This window comes from Ostrinia nubilalis, chromosome 16 (assembly GCF_963855985.1).
Source record: "Ostrinia nubilalis chromosome 16, ilOstNubi1.1, whole genome shotgun sequence".
Lineage (NCBI taxonomy): Eukaryota > Metazoa > Arthropoda > Insecta > Lepidoptera > Crambidae > Ostrinia > Ostrinia nubilalis.
In genome coordinates, this window is record NC_087103.1 from 10,722,092 (window position 1) to 10,742,280 (window position 20,189).

Consider the following 20,189-nt stretch of genomic DNA (forward strand, 5'->3'; position numbering starts at 1 on the left):
ATAGATTATGTTACCCCCACCTAGTACTTCGCACCCAGCGAATAGTCGGCCTCACGATAGTGGTATACAGCCATAAGACAGATCGGGGATTCAAGCCCCAATTGTTGCCCATCATGCGGCTACAGGAGCCTAAGGCAATTTTTGCCTTTTGTATGATGTTATTAAGGTGAGTATTCCATGTAAGTTTCTGGTCGATAGTGACGCCCAGATATTTTTTTTTTTTTTTTTTTTTTTTTTTTTTTTTTTTTTTTTTTTTTTTTTTTTTTTTTTTTTTTTTTTGTAAGTAAGTGCTATTGGAATGCACTTGCAATTGGAGCTAGTGGAGTACTCCAATTGCAAGGCAGTGATTGATGTTATAAGTGTATGATTGTTTAAGTTTTGTTAAAATCTTTTAGACTGCTAACAATGTATGATACGTAGACTTTAAAGCTTTTTGTTGTGTCTTCTTTGCTGGTAATTTCTTCGAGATTGTAGGGGTTAATTCTTAACAAGCGGGAAGTGGTTTCGTGTGCGAATCTTTGTGTGGTGAATCTAGGGCACTGAGTAAGTAGGTGTTCCCAGGTTTGCGGGGTTTGGTCGTCGCAGGGACAGCGGTCATCTGCGACGATATGGAAACGGTTTAGATATGCCTTGTGGTAACCATGGTTGGTTAGCAATTGGGTAATGGCAAAGTCCGGCCGTATGATCTTTAAGAACTGCTGCAAGGTGTCAAAAGTTGGCAGGAGAGATCGGGTATGGACACAGGTGTTCGGGTCCATATATAAAGTTTCAGCTGACTCTTTGCATTTTTGCCTGTTTTGGTGTTTTACGAGGCTGATGGGTACTGCTTGAAAGTCAGGTGTTTTTTGCAGTCTTCCAGCGGCCTTAGCTGCCGAATCTGCTTCCTCATTGCCGTCGAATCCAGCGTGGGCCTTAATCCACGCGAATTCGACGGTTTGGCCAGATGAACGGGCTTGGTGTAGACTTTTGTGTATTCTGACAGCAAATTGGTTGTGACTGCTGCCATTTTGCAGCTCTGTAAGGCCAGACTTGCTGTCGGAAAGAATTAGTACGTCCGAGAGATGGTGGTCAACAATGTGTTTGCAGGCCATTTGTATTGCAAGCATTTCCGCCTGAAATACTGAACAGTGGTCATGAAGCTTGAACTTCTGAACGACTGTTGGTTGGGTGTTGGCGGAATCCTTGATGACAAAGGCGGCTCCGACACGATCGTCCATTTTGCTTCCGTCCGTAAATATAAGCCAGGCGTGATTGGCGCCCGCTTGAGTCAGCTCGGATGTAGAAGTAATTTCTTCAAACCGTATGCCGATTCTCTCAGACGGGTGGAGTAATTTGGACGGAGGACATGGACTCTCGAGATAGATGTCATGGGACAGAAAAGAAGTAACTCCAGAGAGCTTTGAGGTTTCAACATCGGCAACCATGGCGACTTTGGCTGGAAGCGGGGTAAGCTGCGCAAGGGATATTGCTGCAGCGGTGCTGACCGTTCTGAAACCTCGAATTATTTTAATAGCGAACAGCCTTTGAACAGAGAGGAGACGCTGGACGATATATTTGCGTCTAATGGCGGGGGACCAGATGCCTGCCCCGTAACAAATTATGGGCTCAATGACATGTTCGTAGATGGTCCGAACGTTGTCTGGGTGGACGCCCCAAGTTGGTCGAATAAATAGGCACAGTTTGCTATAGAGGGCCTTTACTTTGTCAATGATGTAATCGACGTGCTTGGAAAAGGTGAGACGCTTGTCGATTATGATGCCTAAGTACTTGATGTGGTCAGTGAAAGTGAGTCGGCGACCCTTCATCAGTAATCTACATTTGGTGGCTTTTTTGGTGAAGGCGATGGTTTGGGTTTTGTCTGGGCCAAACTCCAGCTTGACGCTTTCGCCCCAGCAAGTAATTTGGTCTAATGCACGGTTGACTATAGTTTCCAGGGTATTACGACATTTAGAGTGGGCAATCAGGAGAATATCGTCAGCATACGCCTGGATATGGCATCCCTCCGGGAGGGATGTTAAAAGGAGTTGGTCCAGTAAGAGGTTCCACAACGTGGGACCAATCACCGACCCCTGGATGCATCCCCTGGACATGGTTTTACTGACTTGGCAGTCAGAAAATTGTATGCTGACTTTTCGCTCCTCAATGTAATCAAGTAAGATGTTATATAGGTTGCTGGGACACTCAGTTTCCCGGAGTCTCCGAAATATAGCCGGCCACCAAGCTCGATCAAAAGCAGCCTTGATGTCCAATGAGACCCCGAGCACCTGCTCGCCCCTGTTTTTGGCGGTGTTGATTACATTGAGGGCATTGTTTATAGCAACGACAGTCGATCTTTGATTTTTGAATCCATATTGGTTAGACGGGCTGTTATTCGTGTGCTCCAGGTGGTGGTTGAGCCTGTTCGTGATAAGTCGCTCCAATAGTTTGCCAAAGACATTTATCAGTCCAATCGGACGGAAGCATGAAAGTTTATCGTAGTTGGGTTTGCCAGGTTTGGGAATAATTTTGGCAGTTGCGCGTTTCCACGAAGTAGGAAAGTGTTGTAGACGCAGGCAGCAGTTCATCAGACCGCAAACCTCCGCAGGGAACCAGTGAGCAACCTGGAGGCAGATGTCAGAGGTAAGATGGTCTAAACCAGGCGCACGCTTATGATTCATACCCTGCAGACCTTCCTTGATTTCTATGTACGTGAATGAGGGTTCCAGTGGGGTGTCAGGTGTGGATCTCATAATTTTTCTGGCGGACATCTGTTCTGGAGTATAGTCAGTAGTGTCATCAGGGTAGAACTGATCAAGGAGCGCCTGTGCTGTGTCTTCAGTACCACTGGTGTAAGTTCCGTCATCCAATTTCAAAGTAGACGGTGGTTGGATGAGTGGTCGTGTTTTGATTATTCTATTCGTGACAGACCAGACGTCTTCTTTCTTCTGTCTGCCGCAGAACTCACGAAAATGAGCTGTCGAGGCGGCACAAAAAGCGTCCGAGTATTGACGTTTGGCTCTGTCGCGTTCAGCGATCGCGTCGTCCAACGGAAGTCTGCGCCTGACAGCCTTGCAGAGCTTGTGGTGTGCTTTGATAGAGGCACGTTTAAGTTCCGCCAGCTCCTCGTTCCACCACGGGGCTTGCCGAGGCGGTCCAGAGGATCTGGGTAGCAGCTTATCACACGTCTTTTGAATGGCTAAGGTGAAATTTTCGACGTATTCGTCAAGTTGATCGTTATCCATGCTGTCGAAGTCAGAGTAAGTTGGCAGGTGTCTTCTGGCTTCCGTGACAAATGGCAGCTGGATGTAATCCCATTTGACGTTATTGGTGGAGTAACGGAATGTAGAAAGCTTTTTGTTTCTTCTGCATCTCATGGGCCCAAAGGAAGCCGTGAACGTGACAGTATGATGGTCAGATGACGGGCAGATTTTAGGATCGACAAGCCAGTCTGTTAAGGTAAAGTTGTTGGTGTCGCTACCGAGGGTAATATCCACGATGGATTGGCGTAGTTGGCCTTGTGTGACAGTTTGAAAAGTAGGTGAGTTACCGGTGTTAAACACTTGGAGGTTATTTTCTATGATTAAGTCAAAGACCTCGTTACCACGGCGGTTATTGCAAGTGGATCCCCAAGCTTGGTGCCAGCCATTGAAATCCCCGCAGATTAGATGAGTGGCTCCAGCCGTCTGCTGAAGAAACAGCTGAAGTTTTCCTAGTGTGTTGTTGTCATCGCTGCGGGGTTCGATGTACACGGAAACGAGGTACATTTTACGGCCATTACTATCCTTGATCTGAACAATGCATAGGTTTGTGTCGGAGTGGTCGGTAATGCCTAGTGTGCTGAAGATCCCATCCTTAACTAGGATCGCTGCCTTGACTGGTGTTATGTCATTGGGGAATTGGTATGTTGTGTAACCGGGAAAAGGTTTGAGTCGTTTTAAATTGGATGTATATGGTTCGTTAATAAATACTAAGTCAATTGATGTGTCAGTAATATGCAAGTTGAGTTCATGGGTCGCGTTTCTACCGCGTCCCAGGTTTATTTGAGTGCATTTATAAGTGTTGGTTTGCATTTGGGTTGTGACGCTAGAAGGTCTAGTTGCCATAATCTATTCTTGATCTGATTTTTGAAGACATTAGTTGAACTCGAGCACAGTTGATGGATGTTGCACTATGATTGGTTTGGACCTTGGTATTGGTCGTTTTGGCATGCTGGGTACAGTTGTGACATTGAGCTTTGCCAGCGTCGCTTTTGTTTGGGCAGTTTTTATATTCATGGCCGAGACCTGAGCAATGGGAGCAAATGGGCTTTTCTTGGGTGCATCTGGCTTTGGTATGCCCAAACTGCAGGCACCGAAAGCACTGCAGTAGAGGGACGTAGTTTTCAGCGTGGACGCGCTGATGGTCCAGGTTGAGCTTGACCACCGTAACTACGGCTTGCCAGACTTTGGAAGAGGCGATGAGCACTGCATTGTACAGAGCCTTGTTGCGGTTGGCTCGTTTAAATTTAAATTCCAGGTCATCCTTGTTTATGATGGTGTTCTGAAGGCACTCATTCTGACCTTTCAGAATATCTACAAGTTCCTCGGCCGGGATCTCGCCCGAGATACCCTTGACGATGATCATGGGTTTCAAGGACTTCGAAACCTCGGCCTGAACCCCGCTCTCAGGCCGGTTGATTTTTTCGAGAGCCAGCTCTCGGTGTTGTACAGAATCAAATTCAACCCGGAGTTTGTTGTTAGACACGTATTTTACGCTCGCCGGCGCAAAGTTCGTGTCACGAAATGACACGCTGTTTTTAAAGGTTTTAAGAGTCTCTGCCGGGCTGAGGACCTTCTTTTTGGCCTCAATAATGATGGCGGGTTTGGTTTTGGGTGGCTCTACGGGAGCAGTCACTCTGCGCGATGTCGACGAAGGAATGCGGAGTGCGTCCGCAAAGGATAGCCTTGATGGTATTTGGGGCAAACGTGCGAGTGTTGATGGTGGTTGGGGCTGGAATTTTGCCATCTCCTCTCGAAAAGCCTGGCGCACCACTTCGACCGTAGCGACAGATTCAACGGATGAAGAGACAGAACCTAGATGTATATCCTCATGTGTCACCACCTGTTTAAGCTCCTCAGTACACATTAATATGGTGTTTTTTAGATCGGATCGAAGGTTGTGGCTACCGTCCACCGCCCATTTGATCCGATCAATCAGTTCTATTGCGCGTTCTAGTCGGTTGCTGGCTTTGGAGGGTGGTAAGAATGCCTTCTTTGGAGCCTTTTTGACGGATTTTGGGGCCGAAGTAGTTGGTGGTGGTGAGCCAAATACGAGTGAGCCGAAGCCATCAGTTTGTGTGTTGGGTATTGGGCTTTGAGTTGGTGTTTCATAATCATCTTCAGGGATGATTATCGTGGGGGAACATAAAATGTCTTGCGATTGTAATGACCCTTGGGAAGAAGTGGTTGGTGTCAATTTTGGTGACCCAAGGTTTTCGGATTGAGATTTTTGTATTTCAGACGTTTCAGCCTGGGGTTTTTGAGAAGTATTTTTTATGTTTTCAGTTTTAGTTTGTGCTTTGTTAGAACGTAGATTTTTGTTGAAGTTTGTCATAGGAGGAGATTTTTGTGCCTTATTTTTCAGGTATAATGATTTCGAGTCTTTAAGATTGGCTGCCTCGCAGCTGGGATTGGTCGTTGAAGTTTTGTTTTTTGTAGCCATATTTAAATAAAAAGAATAAAAGTTCGCTCTCTGTGTTCCCCACCCTCCTCGGAGTCCGCAAATGGGGAGTTTGCACTGCAAACCCAGGGCTACACTTTGAGTATAGTGCCAGGAGAAGTAAGAAGAAAGAAGTGAAAGAGTAGGAAGAAAGAAGAATATAAAAAGCTACGAAGTTTCAGATCGCGACGGTTGGAGCAAGTGCAGCGTGTGTGACGACCATTCACACCGCTGCCGAGCCCGCCATCTGCCTGATCCTTCGCACCCGACACTCGCCAGACTACCAGCCTACTAGTAGTTGCAGCCGATTGATTGCAGCTGGCTAGACTACAACCTCCCGTTTTATCCGAATTTGAGGCCAAAGTTGCGTGTTGACCAATACGAAGACGCGCAATAAATTGCGGCGAACTGACCTTCTTCGATCGGTCTCAGCTTCCAGGATCCTCTCCTCCGTCATTACGGGTCTCCACGCACGGCACAAACACGTGGGTAACTTTGTGTAGAAATTTCGGGTAAAGCTACGAAACCCCCTCCCGCGTCGAGAAAGGATATCCCGCCTTTCGTCGGGCGCCAGAGCCTCGTCAGTTGCAGCAGGGTGCACCACGTGCAGGTGAGGTTGACGTTTGGGGAAGCTAGATGGAGTGCGCTCCCCCCTTACACCCCCGCCCAGATATTTGACTTCCGTGGAAAACTCGATCTCTTTTCCATTTAGAGAGGGTTTGACTAGTTTGTTCAACTGTCTACGCCTGGTAAATGGAATAATGACAGTTTTATCAGCGTTAACTGATAAACTGTTTCTTTTGCACCACCCACCTATGGTGTTTAGCGCTCTTTGCATTATGGAAGATATTGTACTTTGGCAGAAGCCCCTTACTATGACAACAAGGTCGTCAGCGTACCCTTGAGTGTCAATGTTGAGGTCGGCCATTTTATACAGTAGTGTATCAACCGCCAGAGTCCAGAGAAGGGGCGAAAGCACGCCCCCTTGCGGGCATCCTCTGGTGGTTGTAACTTCCATAGTGGTTTGAAGCAGAGATACCTTAGCTCTCCTGTTGGAGAGCATCGACTCCACCCATCTCGTGGTCGTCAGGTCAAGGCTTTTTGCAACCAGACCTTCGACCTCAAGGTAGGTATTGCGTGTACATCGAAATGATCTTCATAGCAATGTCTTAGAGTCTAGGCAGAGTGTATCTGCCTCAGCTATACCTTATTGTTAGAAGTAAATAAATTAATACTTATACATTTTTATATTTTACTTGGAAGAAGATATGACTCTAACAACACTTATGAACACTTTATTTGAATAAATCGCCAAATATACCACCGCGGAGACCCCAATCGCGTCTCTGCGTTCCATTGAACCGTATGAGCGTATGGATTTTTTGCGTTATTTTTCACAATTTCTATTTTTAAAAATTACCTATCGATAGCTTACTTTATTCTGATGAATAAATGTCATTACAAGTTTTTCTCTAAAACTGATAGTTTGGCTAGAAAAAAATATTTTCTATCCACGCAGTACGCCGGCAGCGTTCGGATCGGATATAATGACGTCATCGTCCCCGCGCCGGGCGGTCAGTGAACTTTTTTAGTAATTTGGCCATAACTTCGTCAATTTTTGTCGTAGAACAAAAATTTTTGGACTGTGTATTATGGATTTCTTAGCCCTATAAATCTGCATTCACAGCTAAAAATCGAAATGATCCTCATTGTATTCGAAGTGTAATTCGAGTGTAGTTAGGTGTTTCGCGATAAGTTATGTTAAATTATTCTTAAATCTAATTTTAAAACTGACAAGCTCATACCATGTTTTAGACCTGATTGGATGACTACCTATTAATTATATTATTATTGTTAACAAGTTATAAGTAAGTAGGTAATTATTTCTTAGGATAAGCAAATTTTATTTTGTAGAATATAGACAACTTGTTTATAATTATAGAACGATGATAATTAGTGAGAAAATAAATCTCCAAATTAGGTACTTTAGGTAATTTGCGAATACATTTAACATTTGCCCAAAATTAAATTGTGGTTTGTAGAGCAGTAGATGATAGTAAATTCGTCCAAATGAGGTGCATCATAATTTCAAAATGGCTAACATATAAATATTAAAATTTATGTGAATTTCGCCGTTAAAGGACAATGGGCAAAATGGTACCCGGCTCCAATAGATATGTGTCTAGTATCGTTTGAAAGGTCTTACCAAGATGAACAACTTTTACTATGACCACCAGCCTCAGATCTGGTTGTGTACGAAGATATACATACTTTTTTGCAGAATGGTACCCGGCTCCAATAGTTATGTTTGTAGTGTCATTTGAAAGGTCTTACCAAGACGAACAACATTTACTATGGCCACCAGCCTCAGATCTGGTTGCGTTCGAAGATAAAGATACTTTTTGTGTAACCTAAGTATCATACAGTATGAAGGGGGACGCGCTCAGGGCAGGGCACCGACGAGATGGTCGGACGCGGTGAGGAAGACGGTGGGCGGGAGTTTGCATCGTGCGGTCCACACAGCTTATGACCGCAGTCTGTGGAGGAACACTATCTGTGGTCGCGATCCTCATCAGTGAGGGACCGAGGAAGAAGAAGAATAACTATCATACGTGTCCATCGTATGGTACTTAGGTTATGCGAGGCAGGAAGGGTTTACTGCTCCAGCATCCTTCCTTAACTCTATAATTATTGATGGGGATAATTGTGAAATAAATATTTTTATTTAAAGAAGTACTACCCCCTTATTAATAAAAAGTTACACCTAGGAAGAACCTTGGATTAAAATGACATTTCCATACCAAATGACAATTTAAGCCAGAATTCAACTAGGGTGTAACTTTTATTAATAAAGGGGTTAAAGTTTTATTACTTCTTACGGGTTTTATTATGAGTTGCTAAAGCGAATAAACCCACAAGACCCAATAAGTCCACCCACAAGATGGACCGACGACCTCATAAAGGTAGCGGGAAGGCGCTGGATGCAGGCCGCCACCAACCGGCCATTGTGGAAATCATTGGGGGAGGCCTATGTTCAAATGGACGTCCTATGGCTAAAATGATCATGATGATGATGATGAAAGCGAATAAAGGGCTAATAGCTTGGGTAGTTCATCGTAGGTATAATCCTTTCCTTTTCAATGCTTCTTTTAGTTATATTAATAGATTGTATTCATAATACATACTCGTATACATGGATGATTGTGTTATACTTTCATTATAATACTTAGTGGAATTACTGCTTTCAAAACGTGAATTAGAACTGGCCCCATAGCAGACATTTTCCTACATCTAAAGGCCTTTTAAAATATATATTGGTTATGGCTATTGGAGCGGGTACCACTTTCCATACATTTGTGCCCATCATCCTTTTAAATGAACCTGCAACATAAAGGTTGTTATTGCCCGGTGGTTTAAGGTAGTGAAATTAGATCAATTACAGAGTATAGTGTTTCAGGTAACCAAAATCTATTCTTTGCTATAAGTATTCGATATTGATTTAGTGTTACCAGATTACTACTTCCTTGTCGCTATTAATATTACTTCAATGTTCCTTGTGTAGAGTTTGTAAAGAAAAGTTTTACTAATTTATTCAAGCTATTAAGACGTTTAATCGTATATGTAGTACTTATGACGCAGCAGTAAACTCCCATAGGCTGAATGATGATGATTTATGTCATTATAATTAAAAAAAAACAGACTCCAAAAAACCTACACTAAAAAGTAGATAAATAATTACTAATTACCTACTTATTTATTAGGACGAATTATTAATATTTATGTAGGTATACCATGATTGATACTTCTGGAGTCGGTGCCAAGATTATGAAACATGTAAAGTTTGCCTGCACCGACTCCAAAAGTATCAATCATGGTATACCTACATAAATATTAATAATTCGTCCTAATAAATAAGTAGGTAATTAGTAATTATTTATCTACTTTTTAGTGTAGGTTTTTTGGAGTCGGTTTTTTTTTTTTTTATAAAATTTTACTTATTTCTTGCTTTTTAGTTAACTAATTATTACCTTGATGTTACCACTGAAGGTAGGCAGTACATTGAGACCATATTCTTAATGTATATTATAAAAAAGTTCATCCCCAATTTTCCACCCTTGGGAGTGAAATATTTTCTTCAAATTCGCATGAAACCACCCTTTTGATAATACCTATTCAACAAAAAAATAATCGTTCAAATCCCAACTAATATTATAAACAACTAATATTATAAATGCGAAAGTAACTCTGTCTGTCTGTCTGTCTGTCTGTCTGTCTGTCTGTCTGTCTGTCTGTTACGCTTTCCCGCTTAAACCTCGCAACCGATTTTGATGAAATTTGGCATAGAGATAGTTTGAGTCCCGGGAAAGAACATAGGATAGTTTTTATCCCGGTTTTTAAAACAGAGACGCGCGCGATAAAGTTTTTCTGTGACAGACAAAATTCCACGCGGGCGAAGCCGCGGGCGGAAAGCTAGTTGGTTCATAATCGGCGGAGATATTGCGTATAAAAAAGTTCATCCCCAATTTTCCACCCTTGGGGGTTGTTTTTTCTATTATTAAATTTAAATGGGACCACCCTTGAGATATTACCTATACGCTGAAAAAAGATTTGTTCAAATCGGTTCATAATTGGCGGAGTTATCGCGTAACAAACATAGAAAAAAAAAAAAAAAAAAAAAACATACGGGTCGAATTGAGAACCTCCTCCTTTTTTTGAAGTCGGTTGATAATTGTTACCTATTCGTCGCTGAAATCTCTTTCTCGTTAGTTCGAATCTCGCCAAAGATTAAAGATTTTTTCAAAGGTTCTAGTTTTTGCTGTTTTAATTCAAACGCCATTCAGTTACCTGCAAGGTATAAATGTTTGAAGGTTCTTAAACCTATTTTTTTTTCCTAGGAGTCCGAATGCTGGACGGTGATGTAACGGATGCAGTGGAAGCCAGATCCCTGAGCCTCAACCCTCAGCATGTGGACATCTACAGTGCATCATGGGGTCCAGATGACGACGGGAAGACCGTGGATGGACCTGGAGAATTAGCGACGAGAGCTTTCATCGAAGGCGTCACTAAGGTAAGCTGAACAATTTAATTAGAACCCTAGCTATCTTTTATGAAACTGAAATTTCCTTATGACTGACCTGAAACCTTATAAAGTAAGTCTAAGATATTTTCAATGTCGTCAACTCTAGAATGAAGTTATTGTTAGCGATACCTCTTGGGAGGCGTCCGACAGGACGCGGGGGGTGCTTTTGGGAGGCGCCCGAAGGGCGCGGGGGGCTGGTATAGGATATAATCCCGTGGACGGGCATTCGAACGTCAACTGTGATCTAGAGAGTCGAAGTGTCTAAGTGTTTTAAGAGAGTGGTGTCACCTGTGTTTTAAATAGTTCTAACATATCAGAAGTGAGTCCTGACGCCCATTGGTATGTACTTTCATTATATTAATTCTAGGAAATGAACGAAACAACTTATGTACTCGAGCCACCCAGTTTATTCTACTTGTGTTTCATTCAATCGATTGGAAGATATTGTTTTATGGCAATAAGTCCGCCTTTCATAGAACTTGAAGAATTAAGCAAATATTAAGTAAAGCTAAAATTCAATTTATTATTTTGAATTGGGATTTGTAAGCGATTTCTTTAATATAATTTTTTTTAATCTAAAAATAAATGGCAATAAAAATTTTAATTATTAATTTTAAGAATTTACGCTAACGATTATGTATGTGTGAACTAGATATTATGAAGTCATAATGGGATTCTGAAGCAACTAATATTCACTTTGGGTATTATTAATAATAAATGGCAATATCATTTATAATAACTAATTTTAAGCATTCATGCTAACCATTCAAATATTTATCATGTGCGGACTAGATATTATAAAATTCTAATGGGATTTTGGAGCGATAATTTCATGATTGTTTTAACAATAAATGGCAATTAAAAAAAAAAAATTAAATTATAATTATTAATTTTAAGCATTTATGCTAAGTATTCGATTTATTTACTTACTATAAGTAGACTAGATGGTATGAGATCTTAATGGAAAATTTTGGAACGGAAAATATTTAATTTCATTATTTGGATAACAAAATAAATAAAAATTCTTAATTTTAAGACTTTATACGAAAATATTAAAATTCATAAATAATTGGGATCATGGAAAATGTGTTTGAACGAAATAATAATAATTATGAAATTCTAAGATTATATTACTAATATTATCCGTTTAATTTATCCCTTGTTATGAGTCATTTTGAGCTCTATTTGTTAACGATTTATATGAAACCAATTTAATGGAAGAGGGAGAAATAAACTTTTTTTTTTTCTTTGGACTATTTCAAATGTGAATATCTTGTCTATACCATTACAATAGCTAGCCTGTTGCTAACAAGGACGGGAACAATGTTTACGTTAACAACATTACGACTAGACCTTGGGAGACAAGGCGCAATGTTTACATTAACAACATTAAGACTGGACCTTGGCGCAATGTTTATATTAACAACATTAAGATTGGGCCCTGGAAGGTGGTCAGAGAACAATACTCACCTTGCGTGGGGTTACGTTTCGAGTTCGAACTTGTTGATGGGAAATAAGATGATGAATAACTACTTACGCTATAAATGACTGACGATAATATTATTATTATGTTTTATGAAACAGTACAAGTGTAGAGAGAGTTTATTAATACTGATTTTATGCAGATAATTATACCAATAATAATTATAATCTTTTTCTCCCATTCCTAATCCTACCCAAACGTTGACTTTCGGAAACCACCGTACCTACTTACGACTCTCATAGACAAATGTCCGAACCCATAACACCGCTCATAGCGACACAAAGATATGAACCAATAACACCGTTGATAGCAACGCAGAGATATGAACGTATTGAAACATCGATCAGAGCATCACGTGCCAGAACCAGGGAACAAACAATTGACCATAGGAACATCCAAGAATGCAGACGTGCTCGGTCTCGCTCTGTTCGCCCACGAATCTGTAGAAGAAGAAGCCGTCTGCCACCGGGGGGTGAACGACGCAGTCGAAATGATAATAGTAACGACATGCATTCAGTAACTTCGGCAGTGACGGGTTCCACAGGATGTTTCTCCAAAAAACGGAAACGGAGCTACAGTAATAGCTCAAATTCTACGCTGTCGAACTATTCAAGTAGCCTTTCTTTATCTGATGACGACAGACACAAAGACCGATCGCGGACTAGGAACCGGCGCGCTCCACGCAAAAGACAACGGTGCGATCGATCACAACCTAAAGAAAAAATCGAACAATGATGGAAAAATTCATAGATGCAATTAATCGTCAAGATAGAGGCATGTTTAATAGTGTGCATGATGTTATTCCAAAGTTCGATCCAAGCTTGAAAACTCAGTCCACTCGAGCCTGGATTAAAAAGGTTAATGAAATAGCCACGATATACAGATGGAATGAGAAACAAATAATTTTTCATGCACTTTCGAAGCTTTCGGGCCTAGCAAAACAGTGGTATGAAGGTCTTACTACGGTTGATCTGAACTGGAAAGAATGGCAAAGGAAGTTGTTGAAGAACTTTCACGACGACCGTAATTACGCGGAGAGACTTACTGAGATGCTCAATAGGAAAAGTAAAAGGGAAGAAACATTAGAAGAATACTTCTATGATAAGGCGAAGCTGGTCAGTCACTGCAATATCAGGGGCAAAGATGCAGTTGACTGTATCATTTACGGAATCTTCGACCACAACATCAGATTGAATGCACAGAGTGCAAATTTTAAAAGCCCTAGTAAGTTGCTGCGATTTCTGAGGAATATATCAATGAACAAAAAGTCAGCCGCAATGGCACCAAAGCTGGGACAGATTTCTCTCCGAACAAGTGATACAAACAAAACTCCACGAGCAAATAATTCAACAAGAACATTGCGGTGCTATAATTGCTCTGAGATTGGACATACCGTTACTAAGTGTACCAAAGAGTTGAAAAAGTGTTCCAAATGTAACTATGTGGGACACATTGCAGATAATTGTAAGAAGAACACAGACACCGGCGGAGTTGCCAAGAAAACTTCGTATACTACAGTGAATAAAATACAGCAAAACGAGGTAGAACAGCACAATACTGATACTATTTACCAAAAGAACATTAAAGTGAATGGGGTAGACAAAATGCTTTTATTGATTTTGGCAGTCAATGTACTATGATTAAAGAAAGTAGTTCTAACGAGCTAAACCTGAAAATAGAGCCATCTAAATTACCTACTTTAAAGGGATTCGCTTTTGGTTCCATGAAACCATTAGGACGAGTCAATGTTAATATTCAGGTAGACTATGTCAAAGCGGATATTGACGCATATGTAGTACCAGACGAATTTTTAAACTATGACCTTCTGTTAGGGCAGAATTTGACTGAAAGACCCGAAGTAGTTGCTCATAAAACTAATGCAAACCTTACTTTATACCCGGACATTTCAGATCTTGATAAAATTCAATTATTTAATAAATGTAATATACAATTTCAAGGAGTACATGCCATTGAGTTTACATGTAAGGAAGATTTGAATGGACACATATACGTGTCCGGTAATTCGTGTTTCAAGAATGGTGAAGAATTTATTTTAATGCCTGGTGTGTACCCTGTAGAAAATGGCTCCGGAAAAATCGTGGCCGTTACTTTTTCTGATGCGGCGGTCTACTTGTTAGAGGGGAGAATATTAGCTCGAGCGCGATTGTTACCTATAAACATCTCGGACACAGATTTATCCGCTGATATAGAAATTAACACAGTAAAGACTTCTGAGACCACAAGTGCAACGCCGAAAAGTAAAGACATAACAATTGACATGCTTAACGTTGGACCAGACTTGACAGACGTGGACAAAACTGAACTACTGAAAATAGTTAACGAATTTAGGGATTGCTTCGCCCTTACTATGGACGAACTAGGCATAACGTCTATTAGTGAAATGCATATCAAACTACAGGATGATTCCCCTGTTACATACAAACCATACCGATTACCTTACAGTGAAAGAATTGTGGTAAGAAATATAATAAATCAACTACTTGAAAATGATATTATTAAAGAGTCTGAATCACCCTATGCAAGTCCTATAGTGTTGGTAAAGAAAAAGAATGGCGAAACTAGATTATGCGTGGATTATAGGGCGTTAAATAAGAAAACAGTGAAAGATTCGTACCCTATGCCCGCTATTGACGATCAACTAGATCGCCTAAGTGGAAAGAAGTATTTCACTAGTCTAGATTTAAAATCTGGGTACTATCAGATCCCAATGAGCTCGGAGTCTAAGCATCTAACAGCATTTGTTACCCCGGACGGACACTACGAGTATAATAGGATGCCGTTTGGGTTGGTGAATGCACCCGCTGTGTTCCAATATATGATCAATAAAGCTCTAGGAAAAGACAGATATGAATTAGCAATGCCTTACTTAGATGATTTACTCTCGCCGGCAACCACTATTACTGAAGGGTTAGAAAAACTTAGAAGAATACTTAATTCACTGCAGAAGGCAGGCCTGACACTTAACCTAAACAAATGCTTCTTCTTCGAAACGTCTCTAGATTACTTAGGTTTCGAACTCTCTGAAGATGGATTGAGACCGGGGCAGAGAAAAATTGAAGCCGTTTCTCAGTTTCCTGTTCCCACTAATATTCATCAAGTGCGACAATTCGTGGGCTTAGCAAGTTTTTTCAGAAGGTTCATACCAAATTTTGCAAGTATAGCAAAACCACTTACAACGCTTACGAAAGCTAACGTACCCTGGAAATGGGAGGAAGAGCAGAATAATGCATTCGAAGATTTGAAAAGCAGATTGGCGCAAAGACCGATATTAGCATTATACAATCCTAATTATATAACAGAAGTACACTGTGACGCTAGTAAGATTGGGCTTGGTGGAATACTTCTACAAAAACCGGATGAGCATTCACCTTTAAAGCCAGTTGCGTATTATAGTAAACAGACTACAAAAGAAGAAGAATATCTCCATTCATACGAATTAGAAACGCTTGCAGTGGTTCAGTCACTAAAAAAATTTCGCATATATCTTATAGGGTTACCTTTTAAGGTGTATACGGACTGCAATGCCTTGAAATCGACCCTTACGAAACGAGACCTTGTGCCAAGAATCGCTAGATGGTGGCTCCTACTACAAGAGTATAATTTCACAATCGAATATAGGCCAGGAGAGAGTATGAAACATGCTGACGCACTAAGTAGGAACCCCATACCAAACACTACGCATGATCATGACGGTTTAGATGATGTGAGAGAGTTTGACATATTGAGAGTTGAGGAATTTGATACGTCACAATGGCTACAAACAGTCCAAATGACCGATCCTAAGCTTAAGCTCATTAAAACAATCCTCGGTAAGAGCGAAACGGATATGAAAGATATGTTAAACAATTACGTTCTAAAAGATGATAAGCTGTATAGAAAAGTGGGAGATTCATTAAAATGGGTAGTCCCCGACGCCGCCAGATGGCGGATTTGCCAATTATGCCATGACGAATCTGGACACTTTGCTTTAGAGAAAACCCTAAACAAAATAAAGGAGGACTACTGGTTCCCTAAAATGAATAGATTTGTGAAAAAATACGTATCAGCTTGTCTTAACTGCGCTTTTAGCAAGGGCACTAATTCTAAGAAAAGTGGACAGTTACATCCCATCCCAAAGGGGAACTCACCATTTCATACTTTACATATCACTTGGGTCCATTTGTGCGAAGCAAGGCGGGTAATACTTATATTTTCGCGATCATAGATGGATTCAGCAAGTTCATATTTATAAGAGCAGTAAAGAATTTAAAAAGCAATACCACAATCAAAATACTTCAGGATATATTTGACACTATCGGTTGTCCTAAGGTTATTGTGTCGGACAGAGGAACGAGTTTTACTTCTAGAACTTTCGAAGAATACGTGAAATCCATTGGCGTAAAACATGTCTTGAATGCCGTGGCGACACCGCGTGCCAATGGACAGATCGAAAGATATAATAGAACGATTTTAGACTCTTTGGCAGCATCAAATCACGGCCTAGATGAACGCGACTGGGATTCGCATGTTGGAAAAGTGCAATGGGGTCTTAACAATACGACAAATAAAAGCACCGGAACTTCTCCATCTGAAATAGTGTTTGGTCACAGGACAACTAGCACTAGTGAAGGAATGATTCGTAATGCCCTATACGAGAAAGCAGATTTTAATGAAGTAGACTTTGAGGAAATTCGTAGAAAAGCAAAAGAACAAATAGAGAAATCGCAAGTATCCATGAAAAAGAATTACGATAAAAACCGGGCACCTACTAAATTCTTTAATAAAGGCGACCTTGTTATGATCCCTAATCATTGTCTACCGGCAGATGGAAAAAGCAAGAAGCTCGTACAAAAATATCGGGGGCCTTACAAGATCACATCAGTATTAGCGAATGACAGATACGAAATTACAAGCATACCAGGTTTTACAAAACGACAATACAAGAGCATTTATCCCGCAGATCAACTTAAGAAATGGATTACGTTTAATACTAATGATACTACAGCCAGTGATGTCGACGAAACCAATGACAGCAGTAACAGTACTGACGAGTGTAATAACTGAAATGACAAGACTCATCCATAGATAAACATGCCCTTTACTTACTTGAGACTTTTCCCCTCCGATCCATCCTTGTTCTTGTTACAGGACCAAATTACCGAACCAATAATGACGTAACAATAAAGCTTATAAAATACTGTGGGCCCAATCAATGGACTGACACATCAAGGAAGTGTTCAACGTAGGTATCTCAATGAACGTATAAATTAAAATGTAATTATTGAATAGCCTAAGTCTTAATGAGTGAAAGGGATGCCGAAGCGCGAGCGGTGTTTAATTAATTATAAGGGATACCGAAGCGTAAGCGGTGCTCACTGAGTTCTCCAAGTATCATGAATAAGTGAAAGGGAGACCGAAGCGCGAGCGATGCTCACTCGAAGCACAAGCGGTACTCACTTAGTCACTATATTATTATAAAATATTATTATTATTGGGAGTGAAAGGCATGCAAGGGGTACCTACTCATTTTAAAAGCAAGGCTGATGCACAATCTAAGTGGTTGATTAGAATTACATGGAGCTCACATGTAATAGAGATTTTGATTTCTGGATTTCACATTTATTAAAATAATAATAATAATTTAATAAAGGAATAATATTTTTTTCACATAATTCTATAATAATTTTTAACATTATTTTACATAATTGACAATTGGGTTATATCATATCACGTCATGATATTCTTATTTTGTAGATCTTCGAGTAGAACATGGGGAACAAAACATTATGACTACGGACGCAATCAATAGTCCTCGAGATCGGCTGTATCAACCATGAAGCTATAAATATCAACTACCATACCGCCTACAATGGATACGTATTTGTTGATTATTTGATTTAACTAGAATTAGGGTTGTTATTTTGTTGATTTAAGTGTTAAAATTGTTGTTATTAAACATCATGTTTATCTTCAAAAAAAAATATTATTTTACTATTAAGACAAGATCTTGTTGAGTGATTTTTTTTTTTAAATTATCTAGGTATCATGTTTGAAAAAAAAAAAAAAAAAAATTTTTTTCTTTTCTCTTGTAACTTTGACTAATTGTTTTTGTTGCATTGTGTCTTATTAGTGTATCATTCTGTTGGAACGATGGTTAAAGAAAGTTGATTTTATTATGTAGTTTTATTCTACCTAGTATGAGGACATACTCATGACGTTCGAATGGCCGGAACGGAATAGGGACATTCCGATATCAGGACGGCCGTCTGTTAGCGATACCTCTTGGGAGGCGTCCGACAGGACGCGGGGGGTGCTTTTGGGAGGCGCCCGAAGGGCGCGGGGGGCTGGTATAGGATATAATCCCGTGGACGGGCATTCGAACGTCAACTGTGATCTAGAGAGTCGAAGTGTCTAAGTGTTTTAAGAGAGTGGTGTCACCTGTGTTTTAAATAGTTCTAACATTATCTATAACCAGTGTTATGTGTCTTAGAGTATTATTTTATAGGTTTGTTACAATACTATTAGCATTATAAACCTCAAATATCGCTTCCATCCCATCACTAGTCTTCAAAAGTTACTGATAACAAATAATATTTTTTACCATCCTCCATTATTGCACCGCCTGTTCAATATTTGAAAACAAAGGATGTACTCGTAGCTGAAAAAACTAGCATATTTTTTTTCACTAACATGGATATCAAATTCAAATAATACTTTGGTAATATGATGACGCTAATTCTATTGTACGTTGGATATTGAATGTTTTTGAGCCTTTATACTAAAATAAATAGGTACCCAGAAATTGAAAATTTAAAAATAATATTCACATTTTGTACTGGAGCATTTATGAAACACAAACCCCAGTTTAAAAGCTTTGGATGTTCATCAGCAGAAGAGACACGTCGCAACTTGCAACGTCAGCGTTTTTCATTAAACAAGGGTAATCAGCACCACTCAAAAATGTACGAGCGCGTTCATTATTTCACTCTACCCACACAGTAGAGTAAGTTTAATAAAGTCCCAACAGCCAACTGCGAAATTCGCTACTTTAATTTGTCAGTGTAACACACTGCAACGGATATTGGCCCGTGCGGTCACAACATAAGACCCATTTTATCTATCGAACACTTAGTCGATTTTATAATAAGTTAGTGTAGGGCGAACAGGAGCAACGAGGCGACACTTGGCCGTAGTAATTCCTGTAATGACGCAATTATTTTCTCTCTATTCCCTGCACTATGGCGCCAAATGACGCGAAGACAGTAAGGCCACGTTCACGGCATATAAAATAAGTACGGTGCATAACTGAACATCTCATAATAAGTGTAAATGAGCCCGAAACTTTGCTGCACTTCAAGCTCTACTTAATAACGTAGGTGTCTTTAAGATTTGAAAAATGACGAAAATGATACATCACAAAATACGAGTGTGCGAATTCTTTGAATTAAAGTAAACGTGACACGCTTTTTTAGTCGTTTAGTCGTATTAAAGTAATCTCTGTAAGTCTTTTACCCAGTGTGAGTAAGCGATTATCTTTTGCTCGAACGTTTTATTTGTCCCTGTAAAACGTAGCTCGAAACGCGTAATATGAAACGAAACATCTATAACTAAAGACACTGCGTAGCGTACTTAATCTGTCCAGATTAGAATAACTGCACGCACCTTAATTGTGACTACATGGTCGAGTCCTTGATGCCAGTAAAATTTACATAACGTCCTGCCCTTCCCGAGTAAACTTGTTTAGACAATCCTCTTTAGACACCCTCTTTCGGTTTATGGCGTAGACAGAGAGGAACGAGATTACGAACCCAGGTAGGAGTAAATACATAAGTATAAAACGCGTAGGTGTTCCAGTGATTTGATCTTATAAGAATAAACCTAAAGAACAACGATACACCTCTGAAAAAGTTGCGAAGAAATCCTATTATTCTTAGATTATGCCGTAACGAA

At 40.2% G+C, this 20,189-nt stretch overlaps 1 protein-coding gene across 1 annotated transcript in view; it reads left to right on the plus strand.

Moving 5' to 3' along the window:
- Positions 1–20,189, plus strand: part of LOC135079372 (furin-like protease 1) — a 272,148-nt gene that overhangs the window by 232,550 nt on the left and 19,409 nt on the right. Inside the window, exon 7 of the mRNA XM_063974015.1 lies at positions 10,572–10,744. Coding sequence (XP_063830085.1) covers positions 10,572–10,744 — 173 coding nt within the window. The remainder of the gene's footprint in view (positions 1–10,571; positions 10,745–20,189) is intronic.